At 38.0% G+C, this 27,123-nt stretch overlaps 1 protein-coding gene across 1 annotated transcript in view; it reads right to left on the bottom strand.

Moving 5' to 3' along the window:
* The window catches only part of afg2a (AAA ATPase AFG2A), a 149,283-nt gene that overhangs the window by 27,073 nt on the left and 95,087 nt on the right, over positions 1–27,123 (bottom strand). Inside the window, exon 15 of the mRNA XM_088918006.1 lies at positions 7,599–7,763. Within this exon, the coding sequence (XP_088774132.1) occupies positions 7,599–7,763 (165 nt within the window). The remainder of the gene's footprint in view (positions 1–7,598; positions 7,764–27,123) is intronic.

The following is a 27,123-nucleotide window of genomic DNA, read 5'->3' as shown; positions in this document are numbered from 1 at the left end:
ACAAGTAATCTCTCCAAGCCTGATAATGTAAATTTAGGCCAGAAAGACGCCACCTACACTCAATTTTGCGGGAGACTGCCTTCATAGATCGCAGATGGTCGTTGTACCAGGGGGCAGGACAAGAGAAGGAGATGGTTCGAGTTATTAGAGGAGCAAAGATGTCAAGGGTAGATAAAAGAGCACTGTCAAGTAACTGTATTTTGTCCTCTAGAGGGTCAGAGGAAGAGAAACAAGATAAGGAGAATAGAACAGAATTTGCAAACCTTGGCTGATCGATTGATCGCCATTTGCGGACATTTACAGAGCGTGAGGGGGAATTGTTAGTAACAGGTAATTCCAGATTGAAGAGAATAGCTAAGTAGTCAGAGAGACATAGATCAAGGGAAGAGCAGTGGGATACAAAAGACTCGTTTGTAATGATTAAATCTAGGGTGTGTCCTTTGTTATGTTTAGGGGTACAAACAAACTGAGTAAGATCAAAACATCCCAATAGAGAAAGGAAGTCTTTAGCCAGACTGGATGACCTTGAGTCAATGTGTATATTAAAGTCCCCTAGAATATGGATCCTTTTAAACTTAAGGCATAAAAATGAGAGTAAATCAGCAAACTCACCTAAAAAGGCTTCGCTGGGTTTGGGTAAACTACCACATAAACTGTGGCAATGATAGTAGATTGCAGGATAGACATTTAAAACAAGGCACCCAAAAGAAGAGGGAGGAGGTATAGTAATGGGACTTAAATTGTAAAAAAAGGTTGTAAATAACAATGATGCCCCCGCCTCTGCCTGAGAGATGCAAAAGGTCAAACAAACCATACCCAGGAGGGACTAGCTGGTTAAACAGCAGTCCATCATTTTGTCTGTGCCAGGTTTCGTTTAAGCACAGAAAGTCCAGTTTTTTTTTCTTTGATAATGTCACATAAAAGAAGAGCCTTGTTGTTAATGGAGCAGGTATTGAGTAGCGCTGATCTGGCCAGTCTTGGGGATGCAGGGGGAAGTGGAGTGCGCTCCAGGCGCGGTAGTGAGAGGATTTTTGAGGATGGCTCCAGTACGGGATGGACTTACAGTCTTGTGCTGAAAATCAGGGATAGAGACTCCGCTGGCAGACGAATGAAAGAAATGGTGCCCTGTGCTGCGACGGAAGTAGCGTCTCAGTCGTAAAATCCCAGCAATATGGCAATAATCAAATGTGATTATGTAAATTATGTAAGTGTTAATCAGATTTAGGAATCCCAGAATCCTGTATGCAACAGTTCCATACAATCCTAGTGGCTTTCAGGTCATTTTAACAGCAACAGTAGGGACTCGCAGTGACGATTCAAAAGCAACACAGCCTGGATTTGAACCAGTCAGCCTTGATAGTCATTTGTAGTATTGTACCACAATCCCATAGGTTAGAAAGGGACACTTTGTAAATGGGTCTTTGAAAGATATACACTACTACATCTCAGAATATTCATGTCAGAGCTTGATCAGAGAAAATGAGAAATATTAACCTCCCCAGCAGCAACCCCTCTCTATGACAACAAAATGCAATTACAGTATCAGATTCTACATTTTGAACAGGCAGAGAGGCATCAGACTCAGGAACCAGATGTTGCAATGGGTTGGCTCCTGCTTAAGAAAGCTGATTTTAACACGCTTTTGTCCTCAGGCTGACATCAAATGAGCGTCCTAAACAAGAACAAATTCTCACAAACATAGATAAGATGCTAGTTGTAAAAAAAAAAGTGGCTACTCCAGGGGAACTACTAGAAAGTTACACCAGTGTACAAGAAACCATTTATAAGCCGTTGAACAGGATGTTTTGATCGTTGTACAGGATAAATGTCAAGGCTGGGTTTAAAAATGAAATCCCCTAATTATAACTTGAATTCTCTAGCTTCACTAACTTTCAACTCAGGGTCCTTCTCCACAGTACTTTTCCCTTCATAAGAACATGCTCGAGCGTCCTTGTCAGTTAGTTCCCCCACACAGTCATAAGCATTAAGTACCATTTAAGATAATTAAATATTGTAAATCCCAGGGGTTTTTAGTTTCCCTCAGAATCCCTCTCTGCTATCTGCACTAGAGTGAAATTACTAAGCAAAAAAGGAGTTAACACGCGAGCTACAGTACACATATGCAGCATGCCTTGGAACAGGCTAAAGGGAGAAATATGATCATCCCTTGTCTTGCCTGTGGACAGACCTCCAGTTTCAATAGAAAAGCATGAAGATTTATGATGGCCACTCATCGTGCTTGCTTCCTATAAGCGTGGAGTTGATATATAGCTGACGCCCGACTACGCTGGCACTCTGCTCCAGCCTTGCACCACTCATATGCACTTCGGAACTTAGAGTGCCAAAACAAATACCAGCATGTAACAGCTACCCAGGCAGACCACTCTAATCCTTTATGACCAAGAAAGAATGAATAGGAACATTTACATGTATTCTCTTACCTAGCAGGAAAGATAAGGCACAAAATGTTACATTCAAGACTGTTTAAAGATCAACACAGAATTTAAAAGAAATATCAAAAAGGAATGCAGGAATAAAAACGGGAAGAAAAATAAAGGTAGGACAGCTTTAAAGGTATAGAGACCCCATATTTTAGAAGAATGCTTTAAAGCCGGTTTTAAATCTGTTTGTGTTCTTAATATTTGAAAAAATGTACAATTATTCACGGCATAATAAGCACAACATTGTATAGATTTTTCTTGTGTTTTTCTTTTCTTGTATTCATTTTAAGCCAAGCCCCATCCATAACTTCTGTATGTTGGCAGTCATTTAATTCTGAAGAGGAAAACCACAAACTGTCTATATCAATACAATAACAAATTAACAAATTCTACTCTGCACTGGTATAAATCAGTGTTTTTCTCCATCAGAAAACAAAGGAAAGTTTAAAAGCTTTAGGCAAATCAAGACAGGTTATGTATGAAATGCAGAAACAAAAAACAGAACAACTGACAGGATTATCAGATCTAGAAGTACATGGCATTGATGATGAAACTGCAAAAAATTATCACACTTTAAACTGTACAAGTGCAGCAGGGGTTCTCCTGCAACTGATTTCTGTTTCTCAATGACGCTGAATTTTGAATAAGAGATCAGAAAAAAAATATTTCTCAAGGAATTAAATTCTAAACAATGTTTGCAAACAATGTGTCAGACAATATTACATTGTCCATTTTAGATTTTTCAAGACCACTTCTAATCTGCTTTTTAAGAGGAAATCTTTTCCAGAGCATTAAGCAAGAAAGGTAATAGTAATACGTAGGGCTAGGTGATATGGCCTTAAATTTATATCACAGTATAATTTTAATTTTGGACAGTAACGATATATATCACAATATATAATTTTTTCTCATAATTTCAATACAACATGCTTTAAAAGGAGTACAAGACTTGGACAGTAAGTTTATATTGCCTGGAGTTAACTATCAGGTTATTACTGAGCTACTGTACTGTTCCTTCAGTATTTTTGAAATTTCAAATTGAACTGAAGTAGAAGTTGAACATTTGAAGAACATTTTTATTTTGCAGAACTCAAACAATACGTTAAACTTATTAACATGAATTTAATAAGTAAATATGTTATACTTCAAATAAAGTTCTTATAAACTTAAATATGTAATACTTCTTAAAACAAAATAAAATTGCAAAAATAAGTTAAAACAATATTCAAGCATTAAAGTAATAACTCCTCAAGTATTCAAATGGCTGTTTAGTGTAAAAATTTGAAAAAGAGGGTGCATTGCACACACTATGTTGTACTTTAGGTTACAGATTACGTGCCAGAAAGACAAGCTTGTCAACAGTCTCTGGCTTGAGTGCAGATCAGTGACAGGTCACAATGTTGCCACCAGGGCTGAATGCCCTCTCAGAAGGTGCACTGGTGGCAGGTATGCAGAGGTATTTCTTGGCCAATTTGGACAGTTTGCTCATGGGGCGTCTTTTTAAATCCAAACCATTTCCAAACAACCGATGAAGCACCCTTCTTTTCAACAATTTGCTAACGCTGCCTTTCTCCATTTCTCCGCGTATTTGTGTTTGCAGACGGGCACACCGAACACGTGCATTTGTTTTCACGGAAAAGGGAAGAGACGCCCCTGTATTTTTATTGGCCGCAATGACCTCAGATGCGTCATAAACCGGACGTCTGAACCACCGAAGATCAATAATCCTGAACCTAAATCAAATTTCCAAATATCGACAAGATGAACATTTTCAGAATTATTTAATTGGAGCTAAAATACGTCAGAATTTTAAACTATGACAGGTCAACAGAAAAATTTTCCAAACCCCGTTTTGCGACGATGCTGGCGGCGCAATCTATGTTAACATCAAAATCTATTCTCTACCGATATAAACGGTATAGCCAAATCCATCTCATGGCACATATTTCTATTGGTATACCTTCTATATATATATTATATATATATAATAGCCAGCAGCCATATCACTCTGCAACTCACAACTGGCAACCACCTGAAGCTAAGCAGGTGTGACTCTGCTCAGTACCTGGATGGGAGACCTCCTGGGAAAAACTAAGGTTGCTGCTGGAAGAGGTGTTAGTGGGGCCAGCAGGGGGTGCTCACCCTGCAGTCCATGTGGGTCCTAATGCCCCAGTATAGTGACGGGGACACTATACTGTAAACAGGCGCTGTCCTTCGGATGAGATGTAAAACCGATGACTCTCTGTGATCATTATAAATCCCAGGGTGTTTCTCAAAAAGAGTAGGGGTGTAACCCCGGCGTCCTGGCCAAATTTCCCATTGGCCCTTACCAATCATGGCCTCCTAATAATCCCCCTCTATGAATTGGCTTCATTACTCTGCTCTCTTCCCCACTGATAGCTGATGTGTGGTGAGCATTCTGGCGCACTATGACTGCCGTCGCATCAGCCACATTGGTGGGGCTGCACATTGGTCCTGGTGGAGTGGATCCCCATTAACTGTAAAGTGCTTTGAGTGGAGTGTCCAGAATAGCGCTATATAAGTGTAAGCAATTATTATTATTATAATTATACCGGTTATACCACCCAATGTTCCCTCTAAGCTGTGTGCGTGTGCACACACAGGTTATGAAATCAGCGGACATAGGAAATTGAACTACACACAAAAAATTTAATTATAAAAAAGATAATAATAAAACAAACACGGTTGTCAATTGAAAAATGCTAAATTGACCACATGAGACTTGCTGCGAGAGGCCAAACTTGGTTGTGTGCATTATTATTGCTACTCAATAATCGATATCTATGCTCTTGTAGTCTCGTACCTCCCTGCTCATGCTAGCTCGACACTCAGTCTTTATGACTGGGCTCGTTGAATCGCTGTCCCGGTCTTTTGGATCAATATGCTTCTATGAGAATGACTATATTACCAAAAAATAATTTCAGGTTTACAGTTTTACATACACTCAATGTAGTGCGCACAAGTTTTTGTCACTGGGGAAAAAAATTGCACAACTTTAAATTTTTGCGCACACAGGCCATTAAAAATTAGAGGGAACATTGCCACCCACCCCACGTAATAAGTCATATCTGCTTTACAGATAGGAGAGGGCTCGCTTCACCCACCAATGAAAAATGGTACTATCTATACATCTCTTTGTCTTCAGGGAAATGTGTTAAATGAAGCAAATATTCATTGCCATGTTTTCATACCATCAGACAAATTTTGATGACAAAAATATCTCACTGAGAATTCATCACAACAGTGACTCCATGCTCTCTGTATTTACAAAACTGCAGTACTTCAGTAAAACTTTAGTGATGTGAGGATATCCTGTTCGAATGCACATATATGAGAGAACAGCCAATGAAGCAGGGTTTCTCTGAATGCCAGGCTTGTGCTGTATTCTGTTATTATTCTTCAATTCACACCAATGGATGCTGCTGGGCTCAGCTGAATGATCCCCTCCACTGCAGTGGGAGTGAATTTCAAGAGTTGATTACTTAGTAGAGATTGGGGGATTTGAGAAACACTTCCATATTTACTCTACTCTACCTGTTGTACAAAAAGTAACACCGGGAAAAAAGTATTTCTAAAGCATCATTCTCTGAGTGCCCTTAGATCATAATATGATAAGAGATTAAATTGAACATGGTAAAAAACAATCTGCACATAGCACTTAACACAATGATATATCACACAGTATTAGAGTACACAAAGATATAGATGCTCTCTCCAGAAGATTAAGAAAGGAAAACGGGCATGCACAGACAAATTCCCAAACTAAACAAGGGTCTTCTCTTTGTGAATGCAAAGTCACAAGCAATTAAAATAATTACGAAAATTAATGCTTTCGGCACGTTTAACATTAATTCTAAAAGTGCGAGAGACCTTTTAGAGAGACTCCCCTTGACACTGAGAAGTTCTTAGCACACGTTTGTAAAAGGATTTATGTGTGAGTGTGTGTCAGCATGGAGGGGGGTGTGCGTGCGAGCGAGCGGGATAGGGAGAAACGGATTTACATTTAGAAAGAATTGCGCATTCCAGCACTTTCAAGAAATATGCTGCTACTGTGTAACTAAAGCAACCTTTTTAAATGTGTCACAGTCTTACATTTTTGTCTTGCCTGCGCCAAAAAGGCCGGAAGAACGACATTTGTGCAGACTTGCAGGTAGGCAGCATTAGGAAATATTTTACCTGCTTCTGAAGGTCACTTTCACCAAAAACATTTTCATGTCCGATAACGACTGCTCACTTTTAATAGATCAAATGCCATAGAACAAAGTATTTAATCTGACCAGCTTAATGACATTCACCTATCAGAAATGATTCAACTGTATTTGTTCCACTATTATATACTAAGGACAAATAAGTCAAGTGTCTAAAGAAGAAGATCCTAAAGAGGAATAACACACACTTAGGACATTTTCTGACTTTTCCCCTTTTTTGTTGCGTGTACAAAAACCTAGGTTCAAACCAGAAAAGCCAAATTTGGAACTTCAGCAACATCTGGGTAGTGAACTTGTTTCAGGTGTGAAGACTTCTATGTTAAACCAACCTTTCAAAAATACAGGAATATCTTCATGCCTGCTTATCAGTTGCATGCTTTTTATACTAATACCTGGTAACATTCCTGAATCCAAGCTGCAGTAGAAAATGTTTGTACCATTAAAGCTCTCCCACAAGGAAATTGTTCATGTTCCTGAATATACCTTTATAATGAGCTGGCTGTAATCAGTGATCACCGATTTCCTTAATAACTAAGAAAAAATAATTTAATATTTTTTCGGTGAAAGCTTAAGGGGCCTTAAGAGAAAATATAACTTTCTACTTTCCTTAGCAATGTTTTGCAATGCAATGCTCTATCTATGGTGTGAAAGCTATTTCTTGAATGCCATATTGAAATTAAACTGCAGAAGTGAAAGTTTTTGCATATCTATGTAGATAAAAAAAATTGTCACACATGTGATCAGATTTTCCTTGGGGGTATACTGTGGGTGAATTGCCCATCTAATTAATTTAGTAGTTAGTGGGCAGTATGCCCACAGGGAAAATAAGAAACATAGAGGTAAATCAATTTCCAACCTTTCACTTCTTCTGCATTGACTGACTCCAAAGAGAATCATAAATCTTAAAGAGCAAACAGGGAGAACTTACCTCTGCTCCCGAGTATTTCTTTGTCTGAATCACAAGGTCATTGAGACAGACATCCTCAGCAACTGGAATGTTGCTGAACTGAAGTTTCAGGATTTCTCTGCGTGTGGCTGCATCTGGCAAGGGTACATAGATGATGCGATCCAACCGCCCAGGTCTCATCAAGGCCTGCAGGTGAGGTGATGGAGGGTTCAATTGAGAAATAAAACACAAGGGTCTATGGAATCATATCTGGATCTCATTAAGATTCATTGTTCAACCTTAATTACTGTAACAGATCGGCAGGTAAGGTTAGATATTAAATTATATTAAAGCCTCTTTTTCCAGCAGCAAAACAGCAAAAATACTGTGAACTTAGTAGTTCTACCCAGGTAAGACTCAATATTTAGCCATTGCTCTGTGTATGATTGCATAAATGTACCTGTCAACTAAAAAAATTGTGGGCACATCAACTTCTTTCTTTTGAGAATGATGTTTATCTTCAATACAACCCATAGTTATTTACGTGTTCTCAGGTATTTCACAAAGTGAGACGCAAGGAATACACACGTTCTTCTGTGCACCACAGAATATATTTGGGTATATTTGACAGCTAACAATGTTGGTTATTGACTCAGCACAGTGAAAGCTTTAAATTTCTAGCTGCATTCAAACTGGAATGGCAGGATTTTTTTGATCAAGTTATGCAGAACAACAAGCACATCATTTAGGAGCTTTTGACATCCGTAGGCAAAGACACAGGATTTTCACACGTTCACAATCTTAAAAGGTGAATACTGCATTTTATAATAACCTCTGAGTCTCCCCTGTAATGTGGATTTTAAGATCACACAGTCTGACACTCCCGTGCTGTACTGCATGTTGAAGGTGGATATGTGCTCAATGAAACTGTTCCACCTTCTCCTCAGGAAGTACCTCTGGCAGGCCCTGTCACTTTGAGAGAAAAGTAAAGCTCTGACATGAATGAATGAGGTATTTCCATGGATCAGTTGTAAGCCACAGAAATAAGGTGGAAGTTATTACTATAAGATAAGTGATGGATGGGTGTCTTTTAAACTTGTTTACTTGATTGTCATGTCAAGGATGTACACAAACATTTTTCAGACCAACCTGAAATACTGAGATGCAAGTACATGAAGGTATTTAGGAGGTCATAATAGACAGTTGACACTGAAAAAGGTTTTTCTCCTCCACATGGATAGTGAAAGGTACAATGTCTTAAAAAAAGTTTTCTGAAGAAAATGCACCATGGTGGAATTGTGTTTCTACATTTCTTAAAGCGTGACATTGCAACAATCATGGTCAAGTTGTAAAAATGACAATACTGCTCTGGAATCAGCCAGGGGGACAGAGGCCATATGCATTCCCCATTCTCAAAGGAATTTCAAAGGTACTTCCTGACAGACAGAGAAGACTAAGGGGGGACCTAGTTCGAGTAATTAAAATCTTCAAAGGCATTCCAAAGTCAAACCAACAGACTTCTGATTCTGAAATTCTTCAGAATCATTGGTGAAAAACAGAGAACCAGAGGACGCAAATGGAAACTAGGGGAATGTGCCTTTAAAAATGAACACTTTGTGTAAAAAGGTCAAGGGGTACGTCAGAACAAGCTACCCAGCCATGCTGTCAAAGGTTGGAAATGATTCTATAAATTAGCAACTAATAACCAAATCAACTAGCTGCACTTAATGGTTTTCTCTCATTTGCGAATTTCACTAACAGTGATTAGAGAATGGTGCAAGAAGTTTTCAGCTGACAATAACAGAATTAATAAGCTATGATAGGACATTTGTAAGATTTTAATAGCTCATCCTATGAAAGAATCTAATTTTGAATTGGCTGTCCTTTTACTACTTCTTTGGACATCAGGATTTAAAACTACACTTAAATATCACAGCAGACTGAAGGTCACTGGAATAGGAGTGTCAATAATTTGAGTACTTCTTTTTGTGATTTACATTTGAATCAGGTCTTTAAGATACAACTGAATAAAATTATCTGTGTGTCACTGATTGATAGTTTTTTACAACTTGATGGAAAAGCAAGACAAAAAGGCACAAATCAGATATACTGTATAAAACTGCTTCTTAATTTAGATAGTAAAATCCATCTGTGTATGAAATTGTTAATGCAGTATTCAGATGAACAAAAAAAGATACGAACATTCACATATAATTTCAAAGAAACTAGAAAATCCGTTCCTGGCTGTTTTGTTAACTTTTTCAGCTCTATTGGTGACTCTGTTGACACAGTGACCCCTGAAGGTGTCTGTCTATCAATGACTTACAGGACTTGTTTGTAGTGGTGTTACTGTTATTCAGTTCCGCTGAAAAATGTCTCTTGCATCCCTATAACCCAACATTTTTTTTACTGATTAGATGAACGTGTGTCCAAAACTTTGAAAAAGATCTATATTACTCACACAAGCAATGACGGATTTAATAAACAATGTCTGATTGATGGTACTCTATCAACCGGATTTGTGAAAAACTGTCACCTGCCATAATATTCCATAGCATGCATATTTTTCACAATCCAATTTCATGCTACATGAAATCCATTCATCCATTAACAAAAAGGCATCTATTCCAGGTCTGGACCATGGCAACCTGGAGCCTAGCCTGAAAGTATAGTGCACAAAGCAGGACTACACTCTGGCCTGAACGAAATGCCAGTCCATGACAAGGCACACACACAAGCTCTGGTCTCACAACAAGTGGGTTCAGGGTTGAAGTTCCCTCACTCCTTTTGTACCTTGAGTGAAATATGTTACTGCACAAATGAGCTGATGTGGCTTGCATATGGACATTCCTAACCTTTGTAAAATGGGATGAAACTGGAGCACCAGGAGAAACCCCCCAATAACAAGGGCAGTCCCAAACTTCACACACCACTGTGAAACAGCATTACTAACTGCAGGCCACCTTGATTCCTCAAGACAAAAACTGTATTTTCAGAAACCAAAGCAACAACCGTGATTACAGTTTGTTTTTCAGTGTATGTTGGCTTTGCACAACCAAGATGAAAAAGCTGGACTTCAAATAAAAAAAATGGTTAGACTATAATGAAAAACAAATGACTGGGATATGCTATTTCTGAGCTAGTTCCTGATTATTCAAATATCATTGTTTTGCATATAGATTTTTTACACATTATACATGGAAAGAGTTTGTAGATGTGTGAAATAAAAAACACTATTGGAAACAGAAATTATGGAATAAAGTCCTATCCCACAACAAGCAATGTGTCACAAGTTCCAGATAAAAGCAGGAGACATTAACAAACCTTTTTCCAGTAACTCCGAAAACATTAATAGGACAGCAATAGTATTTTTGGTGTTTGTCAGCAAATAAAACAGGAGTCAGAATTGTGAATGTGGTCTAAACTAATCTTAATGAGCCCTGTTTGCTTTCTTCAACTTTTCATCCACCTCATTATCCATGACTTTAAGTTCAAAACAAGCAGCTGAAAATGACTGTACTTTTACAAGTCAACAGCCTAATTACAGTTTCAGCTGAAAGTTATCAAAAAGTGGAATTATTTACACAGGTCTTTTCCATGCGGTATTACCATTATTTAAAAATAAATGTCAGAAACAGACTTATTGTATCGGAGAAAATGAACTAGAAAGATTCCACTGAGCCCATTATTTTTACAGTCTTCTTTGAGAAATGTGATCAGGGTCACTTTAAAACAAAACCTTCTCAACATGGCATTTGTATCACTTGAGTCTGAACAGCAACATCGGACTAGGGAAACTGACAAGAAATGCTCTTCGCCAACACATGTATAACAAAGCAGTGCATATAAAATGGATTAGACATCTTTTTTTCAGCATTATAATATCCTAAGGGGAATAAGCTATAATTTCCTTGTAGTTGGTTACAGATATTATTCATTTTAGCTGTGAAGTGGGAAGAATATCCCCAAATATAGCTTATTAAAGACAAATTTATAAATGATAAATTTAATTTAGAAGTTGGGAGGGATGATTTATAATACAACACACTACAGAGCCTGGCATAACGTCAAAAATTTAAGGCAGGAAAAAAACATTTTTGCAATTACTATTTTAAATTTTTGACAAACCTCTCTGCAGGCCCATTATATTCTATCAGTCAGATACATGCTTTCAAGAACGTTTTTTGGAACCGTGACATGAACAGCTTCAACTGCATCTGAGCACACACACACACACCCTAAGACAGTGAACAACTGTAGAACTCATTTAACTGCCCAGGGGCAAAGAAAGCCTTTTCTTCCTCTCAGCAAAGTAGAGCTATCCATCACTTAACAGAGATACTTCCTGTTTTCAAGCAGTTCAGGAGGTAGGACTTCCAACCCAAATACTTGGCTTGGCAAGAAGTGCTTGTGTTGATGGACGCTTTTATAACTACTTCATTCCACCTGAAATCTCAGTCTGGTGGAGGAAGGGTAGGGTAACCAAACTGAAACAGCTGGAGGGAAGACGCCTGTGTTCTGACAGTTGTTACTACCTAACCTTCTGCTGACATTTTGCTGACATATATCAAGTTTCACTGATGGAAAAAAAAGAAATAAATGAACCTCAGGCAGTAAACAGCAAAGGATTTTTTTTTCAACTAAACCAAGACTTAATCATTCTAAACTAAGAAATTAGATGAAACAAAACTGTACTACAAAACCTTGTAATGGTTTGTAATGGTGGCCATTACCCTTATAGAACAGAGTCACAGACATATTCATTTTTGAGTCATACCCATCTTGGGTCCTTATATGCATTCTGATATTATATAAATCTAATGCAATTTGAACCTATACATCCCATATTTTGAAAAACAATATACACACCAAAATGGCTATACTTTTTTCACATGACTGTAAAGCGTATATATACAATAGCACTGTGTAATTCAGATATGATCGTATATTTGACTTGTTAGTTGCTATATTTTAATCAATTGTCTGCTGAACAATTTCCTGGACCTGTGGAATGCTGAAGGCTCGAGGGCAAAAAGGCAATTTGTTCAAATACAATCTAAGAAATTGCAACCAGTCCTCACATTGAACTATTTTGTTTTCAATACTTGAGGTATGTATTTGATGATGCAAAAAAAAAGAAGACCAAATGAGTGGGTGTTTTTTTCCGTTAATATTAGCTAACAATAGTATTAGGTCAAAAAGTCATTCCACCCCACCGATGAGATACATTCAGATTTAACGTATTAGAAAATCTCCCCCCACAACTGAAGGATATTAAACCAATATTTCTGTTTAACACAGATGAAAGCCTATCAGTGTGCCACTGTTCTTCATTGCACAAACATGATTATATGGATTTGTAGTTGGGATCTAAGGATTGCAATTATGAAGAGTGTCCAGGTATCTCCAATGCCTGTTTTGCAATAGCATGGTCTCCTGTAAAAGGGAACTAAGTACATACAGCATGAACTTAGCTGAGGTGACTTAACAATAATGTGTGATACAGCAACCTAACATGGGTGGAGGTCTCTGTGAGCTATCTTGAAAGCATCCCTTGCACCTATGAAGATTAATTTCTAACAATTACTGCCAAAATGGACTGCAAGATAATAGCACTGTATATTTCAAAACTTCACTTCTGAACATGCTCAAAGATGTGAACATGATTTGATGTTTTCCTTTTTGGATTGTTTTCTGCCCTGAATATTTTTAAAATACTCCTTTACGGATTTGCCTAAAGGGGCATTTGTTGAGTCTGTCCTGATATGATGGCATTTACTGCATGTGGTTTCCCAACCTGTCAGTCTGCAATCCACAGGGGCTTGTGACTCATTCTGAACATTTAGTGAGCTAAATCAGAAGAAAACAATCAAGAAACATGCTGTGAACTGTGTGAACAGCCCCAGCTCAGCTTGCTGAGTGTGTGTGGAGGATGCCTGGTGCCTGCCATTTCATTACTCCAGGGTTCCATCACAGAAAGCCCTGACACCCCACCCAAAATTGACAGCAGCTCTTCCAACAGCAGTGCAGTGCAGCAGTGATTATAACATTAGTCAGGCTTGCTTCCAGTAGGTAGGACTGACTTAAGAAGCCTCTCAGGATTCAGCTGCAGTACTCTTCCAGCACAAGGCTGATCCGTCCTAATTACAACCAAAAGGGCAAGCTTAACAGTCTTGGTTTTTCACAAGGATTTTGAAAAGGTGTAATCATAATGCAATATCTATACAAAACCTGCTGTACACTGCAGGGGGGTTTGTGTCTTCACAATTTAACTAAAAAGTACACACCTAGTAATTAATTTCTTACATGATAATTACACATATGATCAATAAACATACTTAAAGAATCTCAAAATATAGAATTTGAAGGTGTCAGGAAGGCTGAATTATCAACAGCCGTGACCTAAATGAACATACCCTTATAATCCAAACAGCAAGCCCCTATATTTCAGAATCACACAACCATATAACAATCTTGAGTGAGGAAACACTAGTGAAACCTTTCCTCACACACTCAAAACCCACTACAGCTAATCCATCTGCCGCCACATTTCATAAAATGACCGACTTTCGGCTTTGAAATGAACTGGAACTCTGACCTGTTCCAACACTCCATCGCACATAAACAGCTTGTTGGAAAATTCCATATATTATGTACTCTTTGTAGTGAGAAAGAATGGGCTGTTTTGGGGAAATCCAAATCCTGAGTGCAGTTTCTCAGGTGACTGCAGACCTTGCCACAAGCAAAACGAACACAACATAAACCTTACATTTTCAAAATTATGGAAAACTGAGCTCCCGAGCATAAAGATAGATGTTCCTACTAATAAGGGACTGGGCTGCTTGGTGTTAATATTTAAATTGCTGTGATGCAGTGTTCAGCAGACATTTAATCTCTTACTTATTAATATACAGAAATAATATTTATGCATACCTATTTGGCTCATTTAGGCCACGGTAAAGAAGTAAAAACATAGCACAGAATAAGAAATGTTTCCTGAAAATGATATACAGTTTTGGGAAGAATTCTTCGGGGCCAACAAGAAGTGAGATTTTTCTGTGTCTGGGTCTCATAATCCACCAGATTCCATTAGAGCAGAGCTGGTCTTTGTGAATCAAGCTTTCAGCTGGTGGAGTTTGTGTCTCAGAGACAAAAGAAATGTCAGGAATTTGAAACTTTGCCTCTCTTTCTCCATGCACACAGGAGATGCATTTAATACACTCCCTGAAACCCTTACAGTAACAGCTTTATTCCACGGGATAACACTGCCTCATATTTCATTTAATGAGCGGAAGTCCAGTGACAACAAACAGACTTGATGTGGGGACTGAGGAGCTGGTGGAGGGAATGTTCCGTCACAGCTGTGCATAGTTAAGGGCTTTTCCTCCTTCATGTTGAGTAATCTGGGACTTGGCCTGCTGCCCACAGCACTCCTCACGATAACCAAATAAAAAAGCATTTGTACAAGTGCATAGAGACCAGCAGCACATACTGCAGGTCAGATGTCAACCGCGACCCCCCCCCTCCCCAACACTAATTACTCAACTGCCAATTGAGACAGCAAGTGGGCAACAAGCTTCCTGGTCAGTTCTGTCAAGTTACAGAATCTGGCAGTGTGACAAGCTATTTTTCCCTCCTCTTCACGCTATTCTCAACTCACTGCAAAACAAGTCCCTCTGACTAATTTCTAAACAACTTCCACTATGGAATGAATGATGTAAAGTCACTGCGAAAGTTACATTTCTAATGAAGAGCTGTGTCTAGAGCTAAAGGCTAGACCCATTCGGGTTCAAAATGGACGGTCTTCACATGGTCATCCTGTTAGGTAACGTTCAGGGATATCAGAATACCCTCAAGCCAGACGTTATTATGAATAAATGTTGCCAAACGGCCAACAACAAGAATAACAAGCTACATATCTATATACACAACTTAAAATTGTTGATTTGGAGAAGGGATAGAACTCTTTCTGACTGTGATAAGAATCTCAAAAAGAACAAATGACAAGTTTCATATATGAAATTATACAGTAGATATGAAGAATCATATTTCCATATATTTCACAATATATAATATTGTTATAGCTAGTTTCCTTGCACAGTCCAAAGACATGCTGGTAAATAAATTGGCTTTTGGGAAAACTGGCCGCGGGGAAAGTATCTGCTTGTATATTTCTGCAGTGTGCCCTGTGATTAACTGGCCTTTGCGCCTATTGCGCCTATGTCTCTGAACTGGTTGAAGCGATTAGCAAATGGAATGAGTAAATTGTTATATATTTATATTTCCGTGACAGTCATAAAGTTTTTTTTAAAGGGATTTTATTCAAATGGACATACTTTAAACATTTTAAACCCTGCTGAGGTTACTCTTAATGGCTTAGTTCTTTCGTAGCTAGGAAATGCGGAAACTGAATAAAATGCTTATTTAAAAAACAATTACTCTAGTCAAAGATACTAGTATTTAGCAGGAAATAATACTTTGAAATAGAGATCACACAAGACTACAAAAGAGAAAAATTAATTCATGTTGTTTACACCGAGTCAACTAAGGAAAAATATCTTTGTAGCTTTGTAGAAATTGTAGCTTTCTACAAAGCTAAATATTGTAGACATAATATATGTTTTTAGGATGAAAAATGTTAATTAAATATTCCCTATAGTATGACACTTAAAGTGTATTCGTGTTATATTGTGTATTGGGTTGTGGCAGTATGGAACAAGCTAACCAGCCAGGTTGTTGAAACCAATAGCCAGATGGAGGAGCAGTACTCAAATATTTTGAGACCCAAAGGTGTCAGAACAAGGATGCAAAGTGAGTTCACCACCACTGAATTCTGCATCACGTGACCGGATATCACTGGAGACAACCAACCAGAGAGTCTGCAGGTCTTGTATTAATCTGATCAGCCATTTTGTGGTTTATGGAAAACAGTCATTCTCGAATGTGAGGGAAGCCAGTGTTTAAGAATGGAACTTTATGGCTTTAGTTTTCACTTCTGCACTTCTTGATTTGGGAGCAGTAGGCTGTGGGAGTAGGAAACAGGCTGCCCAGCCAAGTTGTTAAAGCCAATACGCTGATTTGTGTCAAGAAACGAGCTACCTTCACACAGATCAGATGGACCATGTAGCCTCCTCTCGTCTGTATCCCTTCTGTATATAACTGTATTGAAAGAGCTGCACTGCTTTGGAGGCCGGTGAAATGAGGTGTTACCCCAACCCCAGGCCTGTAAGGGTCACCTGAAGAACAAGTAGGGTAGTGAGAAGACTCCTCCACCATCTGGCCCTGCTGAGCTTCAATGAAGGAACATTCCCATCAGGGTTCTAGCACGCAATCCAGCTTCCATTCCTTCCATTGGTTTTTTTTTTACTCCATCTCCCAAGTCCTTTCCTCATATATCTCAGAGTGAGGAAATCAGAAATGTCTCAATTTGGCTTTAGATTTCCCAAAACACAAACACAACCAAAGCCCTGTGCCCCCATTAAGTGACACTTGACCCCCTTCATGCAGCCTGAGGCAACAAACAACAAGAAGTGTGCCCCAGGCATTCTAAGAAACACCTGCATGCATTTTTAATTCTGCCATATTTAAAGAGGTAACAAGCTCATAAATATCTGCATAACTATTTTTGAGCAAAGCAGGAATCATTAATGATTCGCAGGAGCAGGAATAATTGCAAAGAAATTAAAAGAACCTGGAATTAAATGATACAAATTTGGAAATGGTAAAAAAAAGCCTCAACAGAATTGGAGCAGTGATCTTTCAGTTCATGGTCGATGCTTAATGTTATGAAATAGTTTTATTTAACTGTCTGGGGTAAATCAACATTATTAATTAGGATTTATGCTTTTGCTATTGCTCATTTTTTGTGTATGAGCTGTAGTACAGAAAATATTTTGGACTTCCACAAGTAATTTGCTTAGCAAACTTAATATTTGACTGCACAACACAATCTTTGTTTTCCCATTGAAAGTCTCCCTAGGAGTATTTTGCTCTTGTGTCTTTGACTCTTGTGTGTCCATGAGTGTAGAGAGAGAAGAATTATGAAGTGGTGGGGGAGTGTGTCAACTAAATTAAAAAATAATTTAAAAAATCAGTGGGATCTTGACTTACAGAGACAAATACACCTGCAGAACATTTTTAACAAAAAATTTTAACTTGCCAAACTGAAAAGTGGGCAATTTCTTGCATACTGTGTACTCTGAAAGAGTGTTAAAGGGGAACTGCAACACTATTTTTATATTTTGGGGTTTGAAAGAATCGGCATCGATGAGTGCATTTCAAACTACAATCAAAATAAAATGTACACGTTAAACTTTCAACTTATATCACAAAATAGATTACATTTCCAGGTATGCGGCGTGCTATATTCTGCGATTCAGAGTGAGGTAACAGAACTTCCAGTGAGATGAAGCAGCTCTATCACATTATAAAAAAGCAGGCTTGGGAATAAATCTCTTTTAATACAATAGAAGTATTGCTATCGGCTTTGAGACAGTTTTGCTGACCAATACAACTTAATTATAACTCTGCATGTAGATTGGAACATTTATGCGTTGTAATGTCTACAGCTCAACTATGTTCTTATTTGCTCATACATCACACTACATTAGTCACTGCAGTGACTAGTGAGCAGGAAGGGCCGTTTCACGTTGCAATTCGCGCAAACTCTCGCTCTCGCCCCTGACGACACCAGGGGTTTGTGACAACACAACAGTTCATTCACAAAGTTCACGAGTTTGTGCTTAATTCGGACCTGGTACAATTCAGCGATACCATCACTTATTTTGTTACCAAGATTTAATCACAGATTGTGAATTTGTGATTGCAGTTCCCCTTTAAGACATACCGCAGCACAAAGACAAACATGCTGGATTTACTAAACCCTCAAGAGCAAAGGAAGTGGTGATAAGAAAATACAAAATCAGGAAGAGAAGGGTGTGAGGATTCCCAACGACTCTTTAACAGTTATAAATCTTAATCAGAAGTAATGGTATACAGGCTGTGAAAAATCCTTGCTTAATCCTTACTTTGATTGTTTCTCAGAAATACTCAACACACTGGTAGATTTTTGCAAAACTCTAAACTTAAAATTTAAAAATAAAAAAATACAGAATCTGAAAATAAATGATAGAGGAGGGGGCGTGGGGGGATGGTATTGACATACGACTCTTAATCTCAAAAGGTACAGTTTCTCAAGAATGATATCAGTTTGTTTTATGACTAGTTTGCATTTTTAGTGATGACCTCCTTTATGTAGTGAACCCATAGCTGTGGTTCCTAAAAGACTGCTGCAATACGAACAAGGAAGACTTGAGTAACAGCTTCCTTAAACTACTGAAATCGGATACTTTGGGACACAGCAGGGAGTGCAAAAAAAACAGGCCTTATCAGCATTACTCTCAAAACTCTACACCACACTAGTAACCTTCTGCCAGGCCAGACTTTTGCTCCTGGCAGAGTGGTGAAAGACACCTTCCAGGGATGCCTGTTCTTCAGGACAGCTTATCTCTGCTTGCTTTTAGAGTGCTGATTGAAGACAGTGACTCACAGAAAGTCAAGGGAGGTGGCTATATCTACTTTCATTTCCGTGAAACCTAAACATTTTTTCTCCCACTCACCCAAAAAAACAGCTAAAATATTCAACCTTCAGTGTCTGAAAAAAACAACAACATTCTTACATGCACATGTAAATGATATTGCAAAATAGTTTAATGCATTAAAAGGCTATCATACTGCCACAATCCATTAAATTTACTCTGCATGCAGCCAAGAGTCTGTTCTTTTTTTTTTGCCTGATAATCCCATTTATCCGTCTTTTCCTCTTGGTCTAGCTGTGGAAACTCAGGCTGGCTAGGGGTCAGGAATGCTGAACAAGTGCAACAACAGTGCCACATCGAAAAAGAATGCAATAAGTCAAACCACACAGTGGGGTGAGAAGTCCTTCTCAACAGCCCTAAATAAAATTAGTTACTTGTCCTCCACATGCCATAGCAAAATAGCAATTAGTTCCATACTGTTCCAACATCAGATAACTTGTACAAGTGAAAACCTGCATATAGTTTTTTATTCTAACTCAGCTCTGACAAGGTCACCCCCAACTCCTCCTCCACTGAGCTGGAGCTACTTTCTGTAATCAGACCCCTCACAGGCTATGACAAACCTGTTTTTGTCACAACAGAACACCCACTTGGTTTATGAGCCCACAATCTTAGAAAACACACCTCTACGGTTTCCCCCATAAGCTATTCCAGTATATCGGAACATACCCTTCACTGAAAACCACAGCACAACGCAAAGGCGTCTCTATGTTTAGAATCACCTATTCAATAAAAATGAACACTAATCTCTACCATCTGCACCCCCTTCTCCCCTCCCTCAACAGAAAAACTGCATCTCGGCTGAGTACATTTCACAAGCCCTAGTGAATACACCCCGTTGACAGCGCCAAGCCTTTTATACATCGAAAACATACAGTATTCCCTTTCAAAAATAAAAAAGATTATCATTACAGATCCAAAAGTTACAATTGGTTTCTCATCCTTTTAAGCCCTTTACAAAGAGCTCTATAATTAAGAAGGGAAATGATATGAAATACTTTTCCTTTCAGAACGGAGTGGGTTTATTTTGGATATGAGTGTGATACCTGACCCATTTAAATGGAAACCAGAGAATCTGTTAACACAAGGAATGCCCCAGATCCTGCCTTCTGACTGATATGGATATTTCAGTTCCTGTTCCAAAAATGTCTGGATATCAGTACAATTCCATATTTCTGGGTTATGTTTTGGCAACATTTTCTCCACAGACTGAAGGGTAGGAAAATTGAGAGTGTGTGTGTGAGTGTGCGTGTTGGCAGGGCACTCAAACACAGAAGAACAGTTGTAAGATCTTCACAACGGCCTTCTTATCTCCTTCCTATTTAATTGATGGATTTTTGGATTACTACATTAATCTGTGCTTACTCTGTTGAAAGTAAAAGGATATATAATTAATCAAATGCTACAATGGACTGGCATCCCATCCAGGGTGTATCCTGCCTTGCGACCCTGAACTGAAGTGGTTAGAAATTGAATGGATGGATAATTAATAAAAGTGGACAGCAACACAGTGTCATGTTAAATACTGCTGCCTCTGAGAATAATCCCAGAGTGGAGTTTCCATGTTCCCTGCATGCCGGTGTGGATTTTCACACCGGTTCTTCCAGTTTTCCTCCCTCCTTCTCAAACGGCCACCTGGCATCTCTAAATTGCCCCCAGGTGTGATGCTGTGTGTTTCCTTTTGATGGAAAGACATCCCACCCAGGGTGCACTCCCACCTTGTGCCCTATGACTGTATGATAGATGCGGGACTGACAGGACCCTCACCAGGAATAAGCATCTATCGGAGAGCAGATGGATAGAATAGCAAAATGACACACTGTCTCTGATGCCCCGAGGATAAGACTACCAATAAAAAGTCACTTGTTCATTAAAAAATACAAATTCCACATAAATCAATTTTGATGTGGAAATTATAGTGTGCCATCACTATAAAAAAAACAGGTATTTTCTGAAAACGCTGATCCCATTCGCTTTTAAATTTTTAAGATAACATTATAGTCTAAGAAAATAAACAGTAAGACAAGAGAGGCATTCAAAACTAACAAATGCTACTGATCCAATAAACAGTTCTGTGTTTACATGCCTCTCAGTGCCTACCCATTTTCACCACTCACTTTATCCCGAAAGAGCCTCAGTGAGCAACAGCATGATCTGGCAGGCACAGGACACAGGCTGGAGTACATCTTGGACAGGACATTAGTCTCTCTCACACACACACACAGAGGAGGCAATTCAGAGATGCCAAATAACCGGGACAGCATTTTTTTGGACACATAGATGAGTAGAAAATACGGACTCTTTGCGGAAGGTGTCACGGTGAATTTCACCCAGAATCCGATCGCACTGACACATCACCGTGTCACCACTGAATATATATTTTTTTTCCCTCACACCTGAAGAAGAACACTTTCCTTTGCAGACTACGCATGCTGATGCAGCTACTCACCTGAAATATATATATATTATATATATTTATAAATATAACATATATAATATTATTTTTAACTACATTTAGACAGGGCTATATTGCTTACTGAAATCTAAATAAAAGAAGAATTACTTTGCGTACTTCGGAGACTTGTGAAGTCCTCAGTAATCTGAAGAAATTATTTCTAGATGCTAAAGTGACAGTGCCCTTACAGCACAACTGACTACAAATGCATCTGAAAACCCATCATTTATAATGCCCTCCAGTGTGGTAGATCCTACTGCAAGTTAAAATAAAAGCAAGCTCGGGATACTTAAAAAAATCCATTACATACATTCTTTGTACAGGAAATTATTCCACTTTCATACGTTCTTTTGCTTTTCTCTGTATAGAAAAGTTTACAGTGCTTTGACACAAGCACATTACAACATCCTGAAGAAAAGAAATTTTTAAGTATGCTTAAGTCAATAATCTATTTGGGTAGCCAATGGTGACTAATTGGGGCTTTCCAAATTCCAGCAGGTAAGTACCAGAGTAATTAAAAAAGGAACTCAACATCTCCTCTGGGAACTTCGCATTGGGTATTTTCTGTTTCAGCCTTTCTTTCTCCTTTAGTGCCTATGCCTCTAATCAAAATGAAACAGAGTAACTGTTTTTGTTTAAACATTTCTTCTAACTGGAAGCAATTTGAATGTGTTCAAGAGAGATAATTGCTGGTCCCTGAAATGAAAGGGTTTTGCTGTAGTAATTACTAGATGTGCAGTAAGGGCAGTAAAAAATGACAGGCAGGTATTAAAATTAAAAAGGAGTCAGGAAGGAAGTACTCCCCACAGAAGGTTTGAAAGGATTTGGTGAAACAGCACAGCTAGAAAGGGTCACAAGAAATGATACTCTGTGTGTTTGCCTGTAACCACTGTTTTTGGTTGCAAAGACATGCTTATGGTTTAAGTTTACTCCAAGATGGATGGCTGCCTTGATAGAATGATTAAACAGTCCAGCCTTTCCAAAACTGCCCTTTTGGAAATGAATCTGTACTGCATGTATTTTACATCTTCTACTGTAAGATACATACACTGTAATTAAAATTAGTTTATAAATGTATCAACTGTTACCAAATATTAACCCTTATATGCATTAATTACTCAAATAGTTGAAAACCAAATAGTGGTTTTAAATAAATAACTAGCTTTTAACTTTAATCTAAATTTCATAACATATTTCACGTTATCTTTGGCAATGATATGAGCTTATGACCTCATATGAAGTCATCTTGTAGCACTTGTAATGTAAAAAAATAATAATTTTACTTCACTGAATTAGGCTGAAACCCAAGACAAACAGAGCCAATTCTGGAACATGTGGTAATCTCGCACATTTCACACACATGATTTATTTGGCTACTTCCTGTCAAACTGATTTGCGTTGTTGTTAGACAAAATTATTTAACAGCTAACATATTTTAAAACACCTTAACATGATGAGCATGAGGTCCACCGCACAATTAAAAATGCAAAAATATGTGAATAGATTAAATTATATTTATGTAGCAAAAAATCGTATCTGGTAGATGGCCAAGGAAATTAAGCACCCAAAATCTATGCAAGCTTTTTCCATACACAATGTGCTAACCACGTGCTATACCACATTCAAACTAAACAGCCTTTCTTGCTGTTAAAACTGTTCTGTTTTAGAAGGGTGGATTGCTCACCCGGTTTGATGAGTTCATAACTCCATTGTTTACCGTAAGATCCCCTTGTTTTTATATATACAAAAGACCCTGAATAGAAAAACAATGTGGATAAAATAAAGCAAGTGAGAGGATAAAGTAGAATTAAAGGACAAATGTAAAGTTTTTTTTTACAATTCAATGCATGCAACTAAAAATGTACTGGCTTATGTCACAAAACCAAGAATTTTCATCTACAGCTGTGAGGAAATTGTTCACTACTAAGGAAACAAGTTAGTACTGAAAAACACTGCAGGACACTTAACTAAGTGTAAAATGTAACTGATTGTATTTACATCATGCAAACCTGGGTTTGCAGTTTGCGGTTTAAAGGAAGAGAAGGGAAAGATTCTTAGCCCACAATAAAAAAATTCTTTGGTTAACATATTGTAGGTTAACATAGGTAACATAATCAAAACTGGAATGCTTCAACAGTGTAAACACAGAAGACAAAGAAACTTCAGTGAATAATATGGTATAATTGATGGCACATTTGATGGCTTTTAGACATTCATACACATACATGGTACGTTGATAAGACATTTGATAGCCAAAACACAAATTACAGACAAATTGGTTAAATCAGTCATCCTGTTTTAGAGAAGCTGAAGTGACATTTCTGACTCAGCCTCATCTTGGATTTCTAAGCAATTCATATATTTGTTTATAATATATATTTCAGAGTGACGGAGCCTATGTTTCAGTATTTTTGCCTTTTACTTCTTTATATATATTTAGGATATTAAATTACCAAATTTGTGATACTTGTGACTTGTTTCGAATTAGTTTATGAACAACTGTATAGAATAATATAATAATAATACAATTTTAAAAAGCTGCATTTGAATACATTAAATTGGACCACATTGTAAAAGATAAAAGCTGTGTAAGTAAAGCCAGTCAATATTTAAAAATAACATGTAATCTTTAATGACAAAATAGACTAAAACACAGTTTAAAGACTCATCCCTGTATTTCCAGTCATCATACTGGGCTTATCCTTCAAGAGCGCATGTTTCGTGGTAAAGTGCTGCTTCATGCTTTCATTGCTGAGAATCTCACAGCACACGACACACTGTGGTCTTGGCTCTTCCTCCGTCCTACTGTAAATTAATCCCAAATTTAGATAATTTGGATCGTACCGCATTGTAGCCATTTTCCGACGCTTGCTAACACTAGCAGGTTCAGCAGCAGAGCGAGTGTCGGTGCCGATGTATAATCCTCCTCGTTCTCAAGAGGTGTGCGTGATTTATCGGAGCTGGCATCATTACTCTTGGCATCTATTACTTTCAGCCATGACATAATACTTGATTTTTGTGAGGTATTCATTTTTCGATCAATAGTTCTGATAGCGAATGTGGCGCTGTTGAAAAATGTTTTCCCCGTTTCCCCTTAAAAGGCAGCCAGGAGTCCGTCTCAGAAGTTAAAAGAAGCTTTTATTTCATGTGCATGGGAGCGAAACAGAGATGCTCGGTGTATTTTTCTCAAACTAACCCAGAACAGTCCTTAAATATTTTTCTATCACGCTTTCCTGTGCCTTAAAGATTGGCAGTGTTCCAAAATCAGGCACATTCTCCTACCTCCCTATTTGCTGGAGATAACATTTTTAAAACACAATTGGCCACTTACGTTCATAGCACGCATTCCTATACAATGGTATAGAATTACATAGTAGCTCTTGTGTCCACTCAAGTATTAGCGCGCTGTATCATCATAGCTAAGTACGTAGGCTGCGTATTTGACACTTAAACTATATTTATTAAAATAGAAAATATGAAAACCCGTCACAATTTCTCAGTGCACACAACAAATTTCCAGGTTCATCTGGCGTACCACCTGGGGGCGCTCCACACAGTTTGAGAACCACGGGTCTAGAGTGAAGACTGCCATCTACTGGTCCACCAATATCACTTACAGCAGCAACCAAGATTTCTTAATAGGGCTCCCATTCATTTATTATCCAGGCCCAGTCTTACATAGATTTTGAACTCTTATAAGATCATCTACAAAGCAGCAATGCTGCTGTCATTATGAAATCATTTAATGCTGTCCGCTTGAATAGATTCCCCGCTGGCAAGAATTTTGCTCCATTCTGGCGATATTTTCAGGATTGGGGGTTCTGTTGACAGTGGTTAGGGTCTCCTTTATGTACATTCTGCTCACTGGTAGATGATGAGGTTTTGGAGGTGTCAGGTGTTCTCCTTTGTACACATATACTCCTTCCCAAGGGGTAAGAAAGGAGTTTGTCTTCAGTACAGCTTTGGGCTGTCTGATAGCACCGGAATGCAAGAATATCCTTTTGCTCAGAACACCAAGTATCTGTTCCTTTCGCCTTATAATGAATCCTTAAGAACTGTTTTCCAAAACTACATTACAAGCACACTTTAACCTAAAAATGAAAATATTGAAGACTCTGATATACAGTATGACCACTTTAAATGCCTGACTCAAGAAATTATAGAACTCTTGCTTCCATTACATATAGGGTTATAAAATAATTAGAACTATAGGATCATCTATATGGAGATAATATTCTAGGGGACAGCTAATATGGATTTAGAAAAGGTATGTCTTGTTAAACTAACTTACTAATATAAAATTCCCAATTGAAGAATTTACCATGGTTATGAAACTCTTAGTAATGTATCTACTAAAATGTTGTATATTTAGGAACTTCCATTTATAAGAGCAAGAACCTACATTATTAGTTATTATTATTATTATATTGTTATTAATAATAATGTTATGGATTCTCACACAGCTGCACTGTCAGTGTCAATATAGTCACATGCAAATGCTGATCTTATTTGAAATTCACTTTTTTAAACCAAGAAAAAACAAATGCCGATGAAGAGAAAAACTGCACCATGTTCATTTTACAACACTGAGTTGACAAAATACAGACCCTTTTAGTGTGGTGAATGCCTGCGCCTTATGAAACAGAACCAAAAGCAGGCAAAACACATGTGGAAAGTTAGAATGTGGTCTGTCGGGAAGCTAATGATCTTAAACTAGGGACCATTTTATATTACATTTATATTTTAAGTTTCTGTTATATGCGTGCCTCATGTTTGGCCCGAGTTTCTGAAAACAACCAAACAACCGCTTACAAGTAATTAAAAAACAAGTGGGACTCTTCTTTACATTTTGGAACACTGTACACAATTACCTTTGGACATTTGTATTAAAAAGAGATCTGAACTCTGGCCTTGTTCTTGAAATTCCTGCCTACATTTTCTAGTTCACTCAATGGGTCATTGATCATCAACCCACAGCCTTCATGTTCCTATTGAACAATACATCTTCACATGGTAAATAATGTAGTGTCTCCAAGATCCTCTAATTCATAACAACATAAGAAAGACAAGACATAAACAAAAGGAGGCCATTCTACCTGTCTTACCTATTTGGTAGTTAGTAACTTATTGGTATGAGGATCTTCAACCATGTTATTTTTTTAAAGAAGCCAAGGTATCAGCATCAAAATAATGTTGTGGTAGCCTATTCCATACTTCATGTAAAAAAAGTGCTTCCTGTTCTCTGTTTTAAAAGCAAACAGTTCCACATAATTTCCACGTGGGTCCTCATGTTTCACTGTTTGTTCTGAAGGTGTCCACTGAGCTGACTCAGGTCCCCACATAGTCTACTTTGTTCAAGAACACAAAGGTTTTGTACTTTTAGCACGGCAGTGTAGGACAGTCTTTTAAGTAAAGGAAACGTCTAGCAAAACTGCTAGACTTCCACTTTCTTTGAGTAGCTTTACAACTTGATTTTGTAAATTTGTATATTACATTCTTTTTGAATGGGATATAA

This window comes from Atractosteus spatula, chromosome 1, assembly GCF_055471065.1.
Source record: "Atractosteus spatula isolate fAtrSpa1 chromosome 1, fAtrSpa1.hap1, whole genome shotgun sequence".
Classification (NCBI taxonomy): domain Eukaryota; kingdom Metazoa; phylum Chordata; class Actinopteri; order Semionotiformes; family Lepisosteidae; genus Atractosteus; species Atractosteus spatula.
This window is presented reverse-complemented; position numbering and strand designations above follow the sequence as displayed.